This window comes from Musa acuminata, chromosome BXJ3-3, assembly GCF_036884655.1.
Source record: "Musa acuminata AAA Group cultivar baxijiao chromosome BXJ3-3, Cavendish_Baxijiao_AAA, whole genome shotgun sequence".
Taxonomy (NCBI): domain Eukaryota; kingdom Viridiplantae; phylum Streptophyta; class Magnoliopsida; order Zingiberales; family Musaceae; genus Musa; species Musa acuminata.
Genome location: NC_088351.1, coordinates 31,712,147 through 31,731,183, shown reverse-complemented (window position 1 = coordinate 31,731,183; position 19,037 = coordinate 31,712,147). Strand labels below are relative to the sequence as shown.

Below are 19,037 nucleotides of genomic sequence, written 5' to 3'. Positions count from 1 at the left end.
TTCTTGAAGTGATTCTTAGTCCCAATCAGATTATTTACAGTGCTAAACTGCATGGTGAACTTAAACAAAACACAGATAGTAATGCCACAACCAGGATTAAGATTCATAATCAATTCATAGACACAGAACAAACATATCAATGTACAGTGTCGCAGCAGCTATTCTTGCTACAAGGAATTATTTTTATACCCAAACCAAATGGGATACCAGTTGGATACAAAGGTTATAGTTCTTTGGTCTTATCAAATGTCGAAAATATATCCAGTTATGATACGGTACATACACATACACGAATATTAGTTGGTGTTTGCTGCAAAAATTATACGGACTACCATGTAAAAAAGAACCCCCTACACTACTTCTGACGCCATCATAAAAGAAAATTAAAGAAAAAGATGGGAAGAAACCGATCTTTAAAAAATATACAAGAACTCAACCGGGATATTCTTGTTTCAAACGTTGTTCATCGTCTTTAGTTTCTTCAGTCTTTTGTCGTCTAGCATCTTTCCAGAACCAGGTATGCAGCAAAACAATCTCTCTACCTAATTCTATCTAGTGTTATCTCTATCAATGTGATTCCATGAGGTAATCTCCCTTTGAACCAAAACCTTAACAGGAACTATATCACTTTGTGGGAGAGCTGTATGTAATTCATGAGCCTCTTTAGTGCTTTACCACTATCAATGGCTTCTGTAGCCCTGTCCAGGGCAGCCATGACATCCTCTGCCCCATTGCAGCCCAGCAAGTGATCAACCATTCCTGCGTTTAGAACAATCCTGTCGTAGGCTTCTCCTTTCTCACCACGCAGAGCTGCTAAACCCAACGCGATATTCTTCAAAACCTGGTACAAAGACCAAACTAAATTGATACACTTGCAAATTATATAGTTCAGAATGTGATGTACTATCATGAATTAACTATCCTATCAAGCATAACCCTATATGTGCTATTTGTAATTCATTTCAATTATAATTGCTAAAACACTTTAGAACTGAACAAAATAAGAATTGTCAAATAAATGACATGTAATTAGATATAAAGTTGATCAAAACAGCCTTAAGTTTAACAAACACATCAAAGAAGAAAAAGGCACTTTATTGTTAACTACTTGTAATACGAATGGCATCTATGGATTTTGTTGGATGAGTTTATTATAGTTTTAATATTATGCCATACCAGTTTCCTGATAAAAAATAGGAGAACGATAGTCCAATTATGTGGAGAGAGAGAGAGAGAGAGAAGGGGGGCAAGCGCCTACCGATCTATCAGTTCTTGGAGTATCCGTGGGTTCAAAACCATAATCTTTGGCATTAACATCAATGCTGAAGCTTTCCCTTGAAATTCCTGCCAAAACAAACCAAGGATAAGGTCTTTCAAATACGAACGTCGGATCCATGTATTTGAGCATAAAGGAGAATACAACCAAACTGGGATTATACTGGTGAAAATCCACATTATTATACAAACAATCATAAAAAACTACAAAGAAGAAAACCAACAATGCAAGAGATATAATACCATCAACATCAGGAAGAACTGCCAAACTTGGTGGGCGGAACCCCGAACAGTGGTTTACTGGAAGGCCTTTTGATGCATGAACGGCTTTTGCCTTTGTTGTCATTGAAAGTGCTCCTTCTTCTCCCTATAACACCAGAGTGTATAACATGATTTACAAATGAGGTACATTTGATACTTACAAGAAAAGGGGCGTCTTATGTTCAATACTCTACAAAGTTAATCCAGAATTAAAAGATTAAAAATTTGGTGGCTATCTGAATTCAAATCATATGCAAGGTCAAACTGAATCCCACTTATGACACTCATATCTTATAATGACAATAATTGAAACCAATCCTTTTGCCTGACAATGAAGAGAGGCTCAGAAATAGACAAATTATTTGCCAGTGCATTGACATGATAGTTGAAGGTGATACACAGGTAACATTAAGAACTGTGGCCCTTTTAGTTCCTTTCCAAGTCATATATATTTTGTTGCTCTTACAGATATTAAAGAAATCTGAATTCAAACTGAATTATTACAAGAAATGTTATGATATGCCATTTTCCTGATAAGTCAATTGATTGGTGATGCAATGCAAACAAAGCTTATCACAAGATCGTCAAGAAAACAATAAAACATAATTACTAAATGTTCATTCTGTGCATTTTCACACAAGCTGCAAACTGCCAACCTTCACAACCAAACCCGAATGAACCCTTCTTCTTCTCATAAGCATCAACAGTGGATTCTCATAACCTGCATGATAGAATCCAGCAACAATAGCTTCTCTTCCACGTGCCTGAACAAATAAATGGAACCAGTTAGACTTGCTGCTGTAGATAATGGATACTGATGCTCACTTGGAAATTTGAGCTTCCGCTTCTAAAAGTTACAAGGATGCAAAAAACCTTTAATGGATATCATAAAGACCAGAGAAGGGAAAGCTTAGAAATTCATAGAAACTGTATGAAACATACTAAATGAATCTGTAGCTATTAATTAAAACAAAAGCATCTTATATCAATGGCCAATTTCTCATGAGCAACTATTGTATAATTGACATATAGAAGAAAAGCATCTTACAAGGTCAAAGCGAAAATCGGGAACACGATCAGTGATATATCAATAGAGACTCAGTAGCACAACAAGTAATCCTATCATCATGTGATGATGGGTGACAATGTCCAATGGCATTCAGAACAAATCTTTGGTATTGCAAATGAATGCAAAACGGAAGGCACATGTAGCAAGCAACAATTCCGGGCATTAATGTGCAAACAATCATAGGAAACAACGTGACATGATTCATGAGTAATGCATGAAATATAAGACATATGTGGGCTATACTAGAATGAAGAGTTACATGCTATGGTATGTGAAAATTTAACTAACCCTGACAAATTGCTGAACTTTCTCTGCAGTTGCCAATGGTGGACGTTTCTTAATATGCTCCCTCAGCCCAATGAGTGAATATCTGCATGGTATGCAAGTTTATTTTATTTAAAGTTCATGCAACCTGAAATGCATCTTGCAATGTATAATACATAGGATAACTATTACTAGTTGTACATTCAGAATGCTGAAAAAAAATCTCATTCATAATCTAACAGATACTATTGAAAACTAAAGATGTAAGAATGTTTGACAGATACAAAAGAGCTCATACAATAATGAAAGAGTAAACGACAAGATGTCGCATATAACAAGAGACAACATATTGTCATTGTAAAATATACTGCCTCAAGGTTTCAATGAATCCAGAAGAAAGACAGAAACAAAGATACCATTAAACTACACGTAACAATGGATTCATTCATAATAAAGCAACCATACCATCTTTCTTTGCTGAAGAATTATTCATCACAAAACAGCCATGCCATCTTTGTTTGGAGAATTTAATTGTCTTGTTGTTCATGAATATTCATGAGCAAGGTCATAGGCCAAGTCAATTTACACATGGAAACTTCAAGATTAACCATGTGTCTGAAGATGATTAAACTGTATGACTGCGCTAATGCAGTTTCTGCTGTATATCCAGGCAACTAATTTGTCACTCACAACTGTGCAGCTCATCTTTTAATGTTGTACTAAAAATGACATATAGTTTCCTGCATATCACAAGGTGTAGAACTTGCAACATAAGCTTCTAGATAAATTATATGATTGTAGAAGATTTTTCGACGTCAATATTTTGGATGTTGAAGTCAATACAGAAAAGCAACCATATAAATTGCAAAAGAACTTAAAATTTTTATGATCAACAACTTCAATTCAGAATAAAAATTTCCAAGTTTTATCTTATCTCCTGCGATGAATCAAACATGCAAATGTGTGTTCACAACCATTCTATAAGATATTGAAGGAAATGTAGTGGACTATCAGGCATCTGCCTGCACCAAGGAGAAAGATCACTCCTCATGTTTGCAACTTTAATTTATCCATTAAAAGGCTTCATACTCTTCTATTATTTCAGGATACCATAAAATAGACATTCGACAAAACGGAGTGAATCCGGTGGCAAATCGATGCAAGGTCTGGAAAGAGTCAATATTCGTAGAATTAGCTCTATATTTATAGGGACATTGTGTCTGAGATTCAAACCTTGGCCTCTCAGGTTGTAAAGGGGCAACATTATCATTATACCAAGGCTCGTCCTTTTTTTTGTTTACATAAATCTAAATGACAGTAGTAAAATAAATTGATCAATATTGAATGCTTGTTGGGGAATAGTTGGAGTAATCTAATATTCTGAAAAATAGTATACATTTCAATGAACGGAGAAGTAAAAGAAATAAAGAAAAGGAAGATTATTGATGACTGAACTGAGAAAAAACAACAAAATTGTTAGAGGGAATTTTTCATTTATCCTTACAGCGATGGATGAACTTCCTTCTGATTCAAATAGGCAAAGCCAACATTCTCATCCTGGAAAACAGGCACAATGTAACACCAAAATGAAAAAAGAAGACTAGTTGCAAATCTAAATTCAAGCACACCTCCAGCAGTGTCTTTGCATGGGCTGGAGACAGATATATATTTGCGCCCATGAACTTCAGCAACTGCCCTTCTGTTATTCCTCCCTGCAAATTCTAATTAACTAAGAATTCCAAGTACATTAATTGCACAGCTAATGGAATATCAATTGAGATAGTTGAGAATTTTACAGCTCAGGGATCAGTTACGCGAAGCTCTGACCTTAGGTGGCATCCATTCCACACCGTGGAGCAGACAAGATTCACCATAGCAAGCTCTAACGGCAGCTACAAACAATGTACTTTTGAAGAATCGTGTATTTCCATCATAGGGTTCACCATAGTGAGTCAAAGAATCAACATCAGCGACAGGAGGAGGACCTAAGAATTGCACAGAAACTGGCTAATGAGTACCTTATTGTTAATATGGTTTCTGAACTATTTGAAAATTTTCTCTGACTCCAACTTAAGAAAGAAAGCATTACCTAGATCATCATCAAATGCTAGACAGTATGCTTTAAGCTCACGATCTGTTTCTCTATTCATCCGCTGTCCTATTAAAAATGCAGCTATCAGTGACTCACTAGCCTTTGCAGACCCATCATCATCTGATTTCAGTGGAAGAACATCTCTTAGAACACCTTGGACCTCTTCGTAGCCTAAATGACCACCTGCTAGTACTTCCCTTAAAGCACCTACAAGTCTCATCTCAGCAGTTCCTTCGCCAACATAATTTGGCCCAATTGAATTACCAGATTCCAATATTGTGCCTTCTGGATCAGCTATGAAGATTATGTCTTGTGGAAGAACTTCGACAAGGTGTGGCCAAAAGACATCCATGGCACGCCTTTCACCCTCACTCCACTGTGTGGGCTCTGGAAAAGCATTTGCTCTTATTGTCATCCCAGCAAAAAAAGCACCAAGTTGTGCTTTAGAAACTTCATCATCCTTGAGTTCTCCCCTAGCTTCATAAACACAAAAGGTTAGATGATAATAAAAAGCAACTGCATAGCAATTTACATTCCTACTATATATCGTGACTCTCTCTCTCTCTCATATGTCTATGCCCACTTATCGCATATTCATCATTTGTTTATTGATCGCTTACATTGAAAATAAATATAAGCATAGTGGCCCAGAATACCAAATAACTTTACTTTCAGTACCTACTATTAAGGGACAATGAAAAAAGATTTACTTCAAAAGATAAGGCAACCATTTATATGATAAAAATAATAAATTCATCTTGAAAGGCCATTTTGCAATGAAAAATAGAAAGGTAGCAAAGAATCTGGTTTGCAGCCAGAATTATGCATGGAAGTACTACCCGTTATGATGTTGGATAATCCAGCAAACTTCAGAGCCTATAAGAAAGTAATGATAAAAGGATCACAAAAAGTACTTGGTTGGGAGATGCATGTGAGCAATTGATGCAAACATCTCAATTTCATCTTTTACAAGTTAAAAAGGAAAATGATGAAAGATATGAACCCAAGATAGCTTATAAGTTCTTCAAATGATGATAATTGAGCTAATTTTTCTTTGCATGGATATCTGCTTGAGAATCATTAATTATCTATGATATGAAAACTGGAATCACTTATTATAGATTCTTCCCAGTATAATTAAGTGTTTTGTTGGACAAAGCTACAGAACAGATGCCCTAGGACTTCATTATGTAAAAGCAGCAATGAAAACAAAACACTGACATACAAAATGAACATGCGTTTACCTTCAACAGATGCTGTTGGACGTTTTGCAACACCACATTCTATCAATCCAGAGCATTAATAGATCACAAGACATAAATTTTCTTCCGTGATTTTACTTTGAGTGTCCTAAACAAATTATAACCTCATTTTTCTTAACTTTTCAAGAACATGAGATTCTGTATCTTCCATAAAATTTATAGCACCCATAAGGCGGGAAGGCATTTATGACAAAACTATAAGAAATTACAGCTGACCTAGAATCTGATAGAGGATTGCGGATTCAATGCTATAACCTCAGAATTAATCATGGGTTCTCCAAATGGAAGATCAACCTAGTTAAACATGGTATAATATGTTTAAAAACCCTAATAATGAAACTTCGTATTTTACACATTCTATGAAATGCATCAAGTGGAAGAAAAAATAAATATATTTCACAGCACAGATGCATATTTTAATTTGATCAAAAATATAAAAGTATCAGTTTTTATATGTATTCGTTTAATAATATTGGTTTAGATCAGGGTCAATCATTTTGACAATAAATTAGGAGTCTAGATCATCGCTTCATGCATAAATGTTCTTTTACATAGTTTACTTTGTGTTAGTTTCATAAACACATAATAATCTCAAGTTATCTGAATTTTAATTTCTATATATTTGAACAACATGTTTTATGCAGCTACTAGATTTGGAGCTTCCATCATTGATTTTGAGGATTATAGTCCCAATCTTCCCACAAGGATTCCATGTCAAACCAGAACAGTTACATTATTTTGTGATGGGAAAAGGTATTTTGAGGAATTAAAGAACATCTAAAACTTAATTAGTGCTTAATCTCTTGTTCTTAATAGACACGAGCACCTTAGAACGTACGAATAACTCAACAACATTCCCAAGTACCCGACAGCGAGTTCAAAATAGGTGCACTCACCTGATTTGAGGATCGTGTCGAGAACCTTGAACGCCTGTTCCTCGGTGAGCGGCCTCGTCTGCTCCGGACCGGTGCACACCCGCGCCTGAGCCTCCAGCACCGTCTGATTGGGCTGCGGAATCGTGGGCGGCCGATAAGACGATGAGATCGTGGGGTTGGGGTGCCCCGATTCAAGAAGCTCGGCTTCGTCGATTGCAGAACGGGCATTCGCTCGAAAGGACAGACCGCCGATCCGGTTCCCCCCGCGCCGTAAGGAGACCAGATTGATCGAGTTCAAGAACCCCGTCGGCTTCGCGGAAGAGAAGGAGAAGCGAGGAAAAGTAGGGTTAGATTTGGGGGTGGAGATGAGGAGAGAGTTCATGGCGCAGTGACCTTGCGACCTTCCTGGTAGAGAAGGACAAGAAGGGGAGAAAGAGCGGAGAAGAGACGCCGAGACAAAGGGGGCTTCGATAATTAGGAAGCGCGATCTAATCTAGCCTGTCCGATCCAAGACAGGGTTCACGGAATACCCGCGTGCGCTATCTGGGCCGCTACAGAAAACGCTATCTGGGCCGCTAAATAGATTATAAGAAATGGGATAGAGCAAAAAAAAAGCTTAGAAATTTATTATGTCTATCATCTTTTCTAAATGTATTTTAATAAATATATATATTTTCTTTTTATTATATATTCTTGATTGAGTCATTTTTTAACCCTTTCAATTTGAAGTCACTATTCATCGTTGAATTTAGGATTCTTTAATAAAAGAGAAAGAAAATTTATTATCTCAAACGAAAGATACAAAAGGTGGAGAGAAGTAGACAGAACAGTTAGATTGCACAGAGGTCTTCAAGCCCCTGTCGAAGTTTCAGACACACAGGAAGATGACGCCTCAACGGAGAGACAAAAGCCGCTGGATGAAGAGGTCGAACGTCTCATCTCGATCCAACAAGCTTATCCGCACGTACTTCGCCTCCACGCCAAAATGTCTGCCGCTCCGGGTGAGAAGCTTGTGGTTCCTCAAGAAGCTCTCACAGTCTTCCACTCCCTCTTTCTCGCATTTGAGCCATGCAAAAGCTTCACATACACCGAAGAATGGAAGAGAACATGAGAAGGAACCATCAACAGAGCTATTCCAGCATTGTTAAAGTAGCGTACCAGGATAGGTTTCAGTCTCCTCCCCAGTGAACCTACAGAGAGATGACTGGAACTCAGGTAAACTGAAGATGCCCGACGCCTTCACTGCTGCTCGCAGCTTCCGCCACCTCACGGACATGAGTCTTCGTCCGTACTCGAACAGCCTGTGCTTGTTCCCTGGAAGCTCATGCCCATCCGAGACCACTTTAAGGATCTTAGCTACCCGTAGCTGCGAATCCTTGGACACTCCAATAGTGTTCAGCTCTATGAACTTGGTCATCCTCTTGGCGACATCCTTGTCCTTCACCAGAGCCCACCTGCTCATCAATGCTTAAACCTGAGATTAACAAGGTACACAAGACAAAGATGTCCTATTTCTACTGCAGATGAGGAAGAAGATGTCTACCCCAGTCGAGCTCCGGCATGGCCAGTGCTCTTTGAGACAGTGAACAGCATAATGTCATGGTCTGCAGCACCAGTTATGGGGGTGTACTGAGGCCAGTAGTATGCAAGGTCATGGATCGTCTTCCCGTTCTTGGAACTCAGGACTGCTTCTCTAATTGAACCATCTGGGTTATTCGGAGAGCAAACGAACTCTATGTACGCATCACCTTCGAAAGTGGATGCATCCCCAGCCCACCGGTAAAGCCCTGACCGAAGGTAGTCTGTGACTGTTGGATATGACTGCAATCGATCGGCAAGGTTGGTAAGTCGCAACACATGTATCGATCCACAGAGATAGGAAACATGAAGAAGTTTGCCGGATCATGTTATCGGCGACACTCTCACCGGTCAAAACATTGATCAGTTTAGCTATCAAGAACATGATATCTGAAACCCACAACAGAGAATTGAAGCTTAAATAGTTCTAATAGAAGGCAGGGAAGACACAACATCAGAAACATAAATTAAAGAAAAGGCGTTGACAAAGGTTTGTCGAATCAACAGAAGTGATCATCACACGCCGAGAAGCAGAGCTTTTAAAGATGGTTTACACCAACTTCTGCAATTAAAGATGTCTAACGTGTCTTGTTAGTTTATTAGGAATTATTCGGTGGTGACGCCGCCCACCAAAGAAAGTGCCATTATCCGAGTATATTTAGGCACTCTGTGGCTTAATTTGTGTGCGGTGCATGTAATGGGACTCACTGAGTAGTATGGAATTGCAGATACGACGTTCATTGGCTCAGCTGCATCGGGTGGGGATAGAGCATACAGAGCAGCCTGAAAGAGCTGAGTCGAGCCCGTCCCGACGATGATGAAACGACCGTCGTCGACGACAGCGTTGCCCACGAGGCTGTGGAGTCGCCGCACCTGGTGCGCGAACTCTGGTTCCAGGAACCAGCACAAGTTGGAGGGGTCGGAGAAGTAGCTCATGCTCTGCCACCCAGGGAAGACGATGTCTCCCCTCTCCCCAATCCTCTTCCAGAAGGCCTCGTAAACCGTCGGGTCTCCACTGTCATTGTTTCAAGGCAAAAATGGCATTCTCGTTTCCGGAGATTGGAATATTCGACTAACAGTAAGTTTGAAGAAGATGATGACTCACTGGTCGAGGTTAATGATGGCGTCCTTCGAGGTGGGGCGGGAGCCGGCGGTGGAGCTAACGCTAATCTCCTCAGCAGACACCATCTCCACCTCCTCCGCTGACGACTGCGGCGGCGCTATGAGCACCGCCTTCTCCGGTTCCGCAACAAAGCCGCTGCTTCCGGCCTCGCAACCCAGAAGTCCGTGACCCTCATACAGCGAGGCGAGGAGGGCGATGGTGACCAGATTCAGGGAAAGGGACCCCAGAATCGTGAGTCCCCAGATGGGGCCCGGAAACGCAGGCGCCCGCCCCTCGACCGAGGCCTGACTCCACCTCGTCCTTCTCTTCGAAGCCTTCGGCATTCGCGTGTCGCGGACGCCCAAAAAGAGAGCGGAGAGGGTGGTCAACAAATACCGGGTGACTCGCGTGCAGGCCGAGCGCCTTCGCCAGACAACGGAACCTCGTCAGAAGAAATATAACCTTCTTGTCGCCGCTCGCCGGGGAAAAAAGTAAGAAGAAGGCCGCTGTTTGATGCCGCTTGCAGCAATGCTTTCGAACTTGGCCCTCCCAGGAGTTTTTTGGCACCCACCCACCTGTGTTGCAAACTCCTGCACTACTTCTCTCTCTCTCTCTCTCTCTATATATATATATATATATCGCGCCCCATTCTTTACTCTCTCTGCCACGGAGACACTGATGCACCGTTCCTTTATAGTGGAAGGGCGGGCCTAGCGACCAAAGACATGTCTTTTCCTGGCAACTTTTTTTTTTATTTTCTTTTCATTTTTTCCTAAAATAAATTTAAACTGCTTTACAAAGCATGATCGACTTTATTTGAATACTATAAAGATAGGATATCAATACAAAAGGTTGAAGAACAACTCAACCTTTTAGGGCGATTGTCCCCAAAAAAAAAAGAAAAAATAGATTTTTCTGAATGGTATTTTCATTTTCATAATTTTTAAATAGTTATTTCCTATTTTAAAATTTAATTAAAGAATATTATATAGTATTTTTGTTTCAAAAATACTGCAACATCAATAATTAGTTCAAAAATATTATACAATATTTTTTAAAATAAAAAATACTATGTAGTGTTTTTAAAACACTATACAATATTTTTGAGCTAGTCTTATAATATTTTATGGTTAAAAATTAACCCACAAAACACTGTAAACAATTGATGAAAAATTATTTTGGATTAGATGACAAAAGAATGATGACTTTTTTGAAGGAGTATTTTTCAAATATTTAAAAAAGGTGATTATTTTAGAATTATGAAAAGAGGATACCATATAGGAAAAACTCAAAAAGAAGATATTTCCATAGTAAACTTCCAACTTATATATATGTCACATGATTCTTCTATACTTAATAATATATTATTTAAAAAAATCTTCTTCTTTTCTCTTATTTAATGGACATGTCTAATATTTTTTGCTTCTCTTTTCTATATATTAATCTTAGATACATAAATATTTTAAACATTTTCTTACTTCACATGTGAGTTTTTTTTTTCAATATATGGTTGAACATGTCTCATGTAGAAATATTAGAAAATTAAAATATTTGATCTCAAGTCCTACAAAAATTATATTAAAGGCATACCCGATAAGACTTTAAATAAGTATAGATTTAAATGATTCGATCAAATATAAATAATAAAAAATAATTATTTTCTTTTTATAGTATATTTAGGAGTCTTTATGTAATACAATAAATAAAATATTTATGACTATACTATAAATAATCATGTCCATGAAATTTTATACTATAAAATTTCGACATGTCCATAAAATAGTATAGTATAGTTATAGTATAGTTATAACTATAATTTTATAGTTATACTATAACTATACTATAATATAGTATAGTTATAGTATACTATAACTATACTATATTATTTATGATTATTATTTTATACCATAAATAATCATGTCCATGAAAATAATCATACAATATATAATTATTTTCAAATATTTATAGTATAGTCATAAATATTTGAAAATAATTATATGTATCCGTCACACACCAAATTCGAAGGTATAAAATAATAATTTATCGAATCAACTTTTTATCACCATTATGATCAATCTTATATAATAGAATCGATTTTTTAGTTAGTACTCTAAGTATCAATCTCATAAAATCTAGTCTCCATGACGTATTGATCAAATGTTTCATATCTCTTCTATCAATATTTACATGGATTTTAGGACCCCAAATTGTATTATGTAACTATAAATAGTATATATCCCTTCTAACAGTAATTATCGTTATGGTTAACGCACTAAAAAAGAAATCCATAATTAAAAATGAGATGAAATGACGTGTCACAGCGCGTTGCCTCGGTGGCTGACTCCTCTTGTGGGTTGTAACGTGGCACGCCTTCCCATGAAGCTTGGGTTTCTGTGAGCGCAGTCACGCACGCGCGTAATGATGGACTCGTGGCACACATGGCCGCTCTCGTCTTCGCAGTCTCGTATGCGCGCGCACAACGGTCGATGCACATGTTGGTTGCATGTATGTGGACTGACCGGGCGAGTCTCCCACGGTGGAAGTCATGTTGTGCCCAATCCAGTTGGGCTGCTGCGTTCGCTCGCGCGCCGGCCGGCATGTTCGTATGCGCCGTGACCGGTCGAGCGCATGTTTCCTGGTTCTCTAACCGTTATTATTAAATATTAAATTCAATAGTAATGTAACCGTTCTGATTCATAATTTATTATCATGAATTTTTTTATTTAATATGGTTTAAATGATTTTAATATTTTTATTCATTATACATAAAACCATTATTATTAAATTAAATATTTAATATTATTAAAGTTTTTCATTATGATTCAAACGTTATAAATTTAAATTAATTCTTGAACGTTATGAGTTGATGATGATAAATATTCTTGATGGGAGAATATTTATATATATACAGATTTTGATTTCTGGACTTAATAATTTCTTTGAAACAAAAAGGTTTTTCTATACCATCTAAAACGTGAGTTTTGGGTCAAGAAATGTCAAAGTTCTAGAAAAAAATTCTGTATAAATTTTTTACAACAATAGTCGAAGGTATGCTATTTTGTTTTCACGTTAGTTTTATTATATTTTAATTATAATAATTTCGAAATACAAGTTGACCTCAATAATTTCTTTCATGTGACTGACAAGGTTGCTCTTACTTTGTCGTCGAATACACTACAATGCACAACTCCACTTAGTGAAACATCCTCACGTGAAAACATGGTGGGATGCTCCATTAGCAGAGACTGTCTTCCTCGTCAACATTTGAAAACTTAGCTTCTGACTTCGATGAACATGGACAATCATTAAATTAGTGCTGCGGCGGCATCTCCTCGAGTGCTAATGATGTGATAGATCGAGTTTAGGAATGAGAAATATTTTAGATTCATTGGTCCGACGTAAAGCAAGCTTTTTAGATATAGATTATATAATTTTATTTAATTAATAAATTATAGATTTAATTAAATTTTGATTATGATTATCGATCAATAGAAATAACTTCAATTATAATCGAATTTATGGGGAGATGCTTTGAACGGAAAAATTCTTCTAATTATTTATCATAGATACTTTGCTCTCACTTATACCGAACTTCAACCTCTTTCTAACGATTCAATACATGATATGATGTGTTGTGACGTTATGTTATACATTGAGGTATTATATTTTTTTTTTCATCCCTCATAATTTTTTATTTTATTATTTATGATTATATTATGAAGAATAAAAAAAATGAGTTTAGTGTTTTTGTAGATCGACACCATTGTTTCTTTATTATATATCTTCATAAAAATTCAATACATGACATACATGATGTTGTGTTATAAATTTTATCTCATCTCTCCTTATTTCTATTTCATAACTTATAGTAAAATTATGAATAATAAAAAAAGAGGAGAATGCTAGTCTAATTCTCTTTATATAAATTAACATCCTTGTTATTTTTCGGATTTGATGACGGTACACTTATAAATCAAATAAAGATTTTATAAATAGTATTAAAATTTATATAATTATAATATTTGATTTATTGTTATTAATCTTAGTTCCTTATATTAAAATTTTTCATATAATAATATAATTATAATTTTTATTCATTCTCATCTTTTTCACGACCAGTTTATTGACCAAAAAGAATAGTTATTTAAAGTAAGAGCGAAAAATGCATAGTATCCCATTTAACAGAGGTTTGTGTCGATGGCTACGTGCAACTTTTCCTGCCTCAAAAGATGGGTTCAAGATGTGAATACTTCTCCCATAAGCATTCGACAGAAGACATAATCGATGTTTTGAAGCTTTAATGACAAACTTTAAGGTGAAAGACTTCTGAGGAGGAAGCCCAACAGGTTTGGTCCAGTTAACTACCAAATTAGTAAGATTGGAGTAGAGAATAATCTCTAAGTTGCTAAGGATTAAAACAGTGACATTACATTTACAACATGGTAAAATGGAGTAAGAGAATAGTCCACGTTAGTACATATGGTTTTGGCCATGGTATCAAAGTTTGATCTTTTGACTTGAATTGATATTAAAGATTTGATGTATTTTAATCATCCCTAATTTGATTTTGATTCAATAATTATACCTTTTCTAGTAAGGATTAACGCTCGTGTTCGGGATAGAACTTGATATATAGAATTTGATCACGGTTAAATTAGTATAAACTATAGGAAACAATATTATTCGAAATATATTTTATTTCATAAATATTTTTTTCATTATTCCAAAAATAAAAATATTTAGAGTATAGTTAAATACTTGAAACATCTTTTTAAGCACTAATCTCAAACTTATCAAAGTGACAAAGTCATCGAACATACTCTCGATGCTAATTCTATAAATAACAATATCAAACCTTCACACGTAGATATGATGAACTCACCTAAGGAGAATAACCCTGAAAAGACGTCCAACCTCCTCGTAGATCTAATTCTCAAAATATGATAACCTTCGAAAATATGTCTGATCAGGACTTTAGGAAATGGTTCAACAATTAATTTGGACACTAAAATATATTACTTGGATTGTTCTTGCTGTTGGTGAACTGATGTGATGTGACTGATGAGTTAGCATGGCCTGGTCCATGGATCGATGTCGGGAGTCCTCGATCGGTTGAGCTGGATGCCGAGGTCGATCGGGCCCTCGTGACGGGGTGTCGATCAGGGTTTCTTGGTTTGGGCACCGTTGATGTTGAGCAGTGTCTCTCTGTCTCTAGGTTGGTTAGCGGCTCGCCTTTGTACACTGGATGGCAACTCCGAGGTCGGGGCTTCTGTGGCTTGAAGGTGACCGCTTTCCTACAAGAATAACCATAGTGGGGTGATTCCGGACTTTGGCCCCTCCAACGAGCAAGTTAGTAGTTGTTTTTCTCTTTTTTTCCTCTCCCATAGCTGGATGCTGGCCAATGGCTTTTATACTACTGTACGAGGGTCGGTCGTACACGAGTTTGGCGTGGTGGCCGATCCTCGAGGGATGAGATGGTACCTTTGTGCGGCCACAGTCTCGGGACGCGTGGAACGGCGCCAGACGACATCGTCTCGAGCTTCCGAGATGGGACATACCAAACTACGCCTTGGTATAGATTCTGACTTGGTGCGTGAGGGTGCTCCTCTTGCTAACTCGATTGTAGCGCGACGTGGCATCGATTGTGACATGTCGTGGACCTAAAATATATCTTATCACTTAACCTTCAAATTTCAACAAAATATCATAAATAAAATTTTTAATTAAAGTGAGAAAAGTTTGATGGTCAAGAGTCATCTATCTTCGTACCAAAACATGATCCAAGAATAAGAAAGGAGAAAAAAAATTCAATCGTCAATAATATAAATAAATTTAATTAATGTGAAAATCTTATCGGCCCTTTATTACTTGCCCGTATATATATCAAAAAAATGTTAACATAATTTTTAAAATAATAAATAATAAAAATAAGATTCGAACACATTTGAGAGAAGGCCCTTCGGTATAACTTTTCGCCGACGACACGGTACTAGGCTTGGGTTCGTCTAAATAGTCTCATAGTCGTCGGGTCATCGAGCTTCGTTCCGTCCTTCTTGAAGCGGAGGATTTCTTCTATCCAGCTTGGCGGTACCTCTATTTCGACGACCTCGTGAGTCAGTACTGTTGGTGCCGTTACAGACTCAGTTGTCGGGGTCGATGCCAGGCTACAAACGAAGGCCGATCTGGCCAACGCATCGGCCCGCGTGTTCTGCGCTCGAGGTATTCTAGCGATCGAGAGGCGGTTGAAGCGATGGGCGAGCCGCTTCACCTCTGTCAAGTATAACGCCATCATTGGGTCCCCAACTTCATAGCTCCCGTTGACGTATCCCGTCACCAGCTTGTCATGGACTTAGCTGGTTTTGCCTAAGTCGTGCGGCACCCTTACGTGTCCGTCCGCAAAGGTCAGCCTCCCCGAAGCCTCTCATTGTCCCTTAGGACCAACAAAAGAGAGAACGGGTTAGAGAGAACGCCTCAATCGGGATCCACAAGCAAACATCTCTGAAAAACACTTCATAGACAATGCAAATTATAAACAGACTTTACAAGCTCTGAACAGTTAAACAACAAAGGGTAGAATGGTCCATTACAGACCGAAAATCTCTCACACGTGTCCACATAACACAATCTTTATTTACAAGCCTAAAGAGGCCACCAACCTAACTAAAATGGGATTATTAAGCCTTTGGTCGTCCCTTTACATGCTGTACAAGGCATGAACATGCCAAAAGACACGGACATACATAAGCATTACATCAAACATCTTGTTTAGAAGTTTGTCTGTGACAAGCTGGGAGTCGCTGAAGACTTCGAGGTTGTCCACATGCATCTCCAGAGTGAGGCGTAGGCCGTGAAGTAGCGCCTTGTACTCGGCCTCATTATTGATGGCTCGGAATTGTAATTGGAGCGACCTATCGTTGGTTTCTCCGGACGGGCCTTTGAGGATAAGCCTGACCCCGGCTACTTCGGTAGTGGACAAGCCGTCCACGAGCATGGTCCATGTGCTCTCGTTGTTCTCCTGCCCAATACCATGGTCTTCAGGAGTTAGCTCGGAAATGAAGTCAGCCAGTACCTGAGCTTTGATGGCGGTCCTGGGGGAGTACTGAATGTCGAATTCGCCGAGCTCGACCGACCACCGCAGCATCCGACTCGATGCGTCGAATTTGGAAAGGATTTGTTGCAATGGCTAGTCGGTGATCACTTTGATTGTGTGAGCTTGGAAATAGGGCCGCAGCTATCGAGCCATCTCCATTAGTGCGAGAGTCAGCTTCTCGATTGGGGAGTACCGCGCCTCGGACCTGACGAGGACGTGGCTAACGTAGTATACGGGTTGTTGCATTGGTGGCATTTCCCAAACTAACATCGAGCTGATTGCCTGCGTCGAGGCCGCTAGGTAGAGACTAAGGGTTTCTCCTGGCTCGGGTGAGGCGAGTCGGGGCAAGCGTGCAAGGCACGCTTTCAACTTTTCGAAGGCTTTTTCGCATTCCGGGGTCCACTTAAAGCTATCGGCCTATCATAGAGCCCGAAAGAAATGGAGGCACTTATCGCTCGAACGTGACACAAACCTACTGAGCGCTACCAACTTCCCGACGAGTTGTTGCACCTCCTTGACCGAGCGAGGGGAATGCATCTCGGTTATGGCCTGAACCTTTTCCGGGTTGACATCTATCCCCCTCTAGTGAATGACAAAGTCGAGGAACCTCCCCGAGCCAACCTCGAAGATGCACTTCGCGGGATTCAAGCGCATGTCGAATAGTCTAAGCATTTGGAATGTTTCCGCTAGGTCGGTCAAGGGCGCACTTGCAGCCTTGCTCTTTACGATCATGTCGTCCACGTATACTTCCATGTTCCTCCCGAGCTGGTGCTTGAACAACTTGTTGACCATCCTTTGATAAGTCGCCCCAACGTTCTTCAGATCGAAGGGCATCATTTTGTAGCAATACAACCCTCTATTGGTGATGAAAGTGGTGCTCTCCTGATCTTGAGTCACCATTTGGATTTGGTTGTAGTCCGAGAATGCATCCATGAACGTAAGGAGTTCATAGCCCGTGGTGGCGTCGACTAGTTGGTCTATCCTGGGAAGTGGATAGTAGTCCTTGGGGCATGCCCGGTTGAGATCAGTGTAATCAACGCTCATCCTCCAGCTTCCATTGGATTTCTTAACGAGAATTACATTCGATAGCCACCGAGGGTATTTAATGAATCCCGCTTCTTTAAGGCGGTCGACCTCATCACTGATCACTTTCTGTCGGTCGGGAACGAACTTCCTTGGTCTTTGCCTCACTGGCCGAGCCTCGGGGTCGACGTTGAGCTGGTGCTGGGTTACCCCCGGGTCAATCCCGGGCATCTCCTCGGGGGATCATGCCAACACATTGGCATTTTTCCTTAGGAAATCGATAAGGTTGAGCCTATCTGCTTCGGGGAGCGTCGTCTCGACTTTCACGGTTAGATCGGGCCGGTTCTTTTTCAAGGGTACCTCGGTAAGCTGCTCAGGGGGTTTCAGCTGCATTGGCGCTATGGTTCCCTCGCGGGGGTCGGGGACTTGACGAGGTCGTGACTTCCCCAGGAGAGTAACCATCGTAAGATAGCATCGCCTTGACTCTCCCAGATCACTTCGGGATTCCCCGATCCTCGCTGAAGTTGGAAACTTAATGGCCCGGTGGTAGGTGGATACCACCGCCTTTAACTTGTTAAGCGTCGGTCGGTTGAGGATGACGTTGTAGGCTGAGGGCAGGTCGACTACCATAAAGGTAGTCATTATCGTCTTTGCTCTCAGCTCTTCCCCAATGGTGACAGGGAGGATGGTTGTCCCGAGCAGGGAGATGAAATCCCCCATGAATCCAGTGAGTGCCAACGCCATGGGGGTGAGGTCTTCCTTGGTTAAATTGAGCTTCTTGAAGGCATCGAGGTACAGGATGTCGACGGAACTCTCGGTGTCGACCATCACCCTTTTGACCCAAGCGTTGGCGATCCGAATGGAGATCACCAAAGCATCGTCATGATGTGAGCGCGCGACCTCTTTGGCTCCGAAAGTGATTTCAAGCTCGAGCTCGGGCCGGGGATGTTTCTCAACCGCACTCCGGGCATAGGCCTTCCTCATCGTTGAGTTGTTGTCGCCGGCTGTTGGTCCTCCAGAGATGACGTCGATCTATCTTTCGATGGGTCCCTTGGGGTGTGGAGTCGCTTCCCGGGGTTCCTTAAGATTGCGCCCGAGGTGACCTCTCCGGATCAGTTCCTCAATTTGATTCTGAAGGTCATGATA

The 19,037-nt window shown here is 39.6% G+C and overlaps 2 protein-coding genes across 2 annotated transcripts; both read right to left on the bottom strand.

Annotated features, from left to right (window-relative positions):
- Nucleotides 1-142: 142 nt before the first annotated feature.
- LOC135634203 (uncharacterized) lies at nt 143-7,556 on the bottom strand. The gene is made up of 10 exons (XM_065144517.1): nt 7,120-7,556; nt 4,959-5,438; nt 4,697-4,854; nt 4,498-4,581; nt 4,374-4,426; nt 2,894-2,975; nt 2,193-2,300; nt 1,519-1,642; nt 1,259-1,344; nt 143-841 (listed from the first exon to the last, which is right to left on the bottom strand). Exons 1-10 carry the CDS (start codon nt 7,478-7,480, stop codon nt 620-622), a joined length of 1,758 nt encoding a protein of 585 aa, XP_065000589.1. The 5' UTR covers nt 7,481-7,556; the 3' UTR covers nt 143-619.
- Nucleotides 7,557-7,873: 317 nt separating this feature from the next.
- On the bottom strand, nt 7,874-10,416 carry LOC135633557 (tryptophan aminotransferase-related protein 1-like). The gene is made up of 5 exons (XM_065143135.1): nt 9,782-10,416; nt 9,385-9,691; nt 8,642-8,919; nt 8,257-8,552; nt 7,874-8,175 (listed from the first exon to the last, which is right to left on the bottom strand). Exons 1-5 carry the CDS (start codon nt 10,120-10,122, stop codon nt 7,991-7,993), a joined length of 1,407 nt encoding a protein of 468 aa, XP_064999207.1. The 5' UTR covers nt 10,123-10,416; the 3' UTR covers nt 7,874-7,990.
- Nucleotides 10,417-19,037: the final 8,621 nt, after the last annotated feature.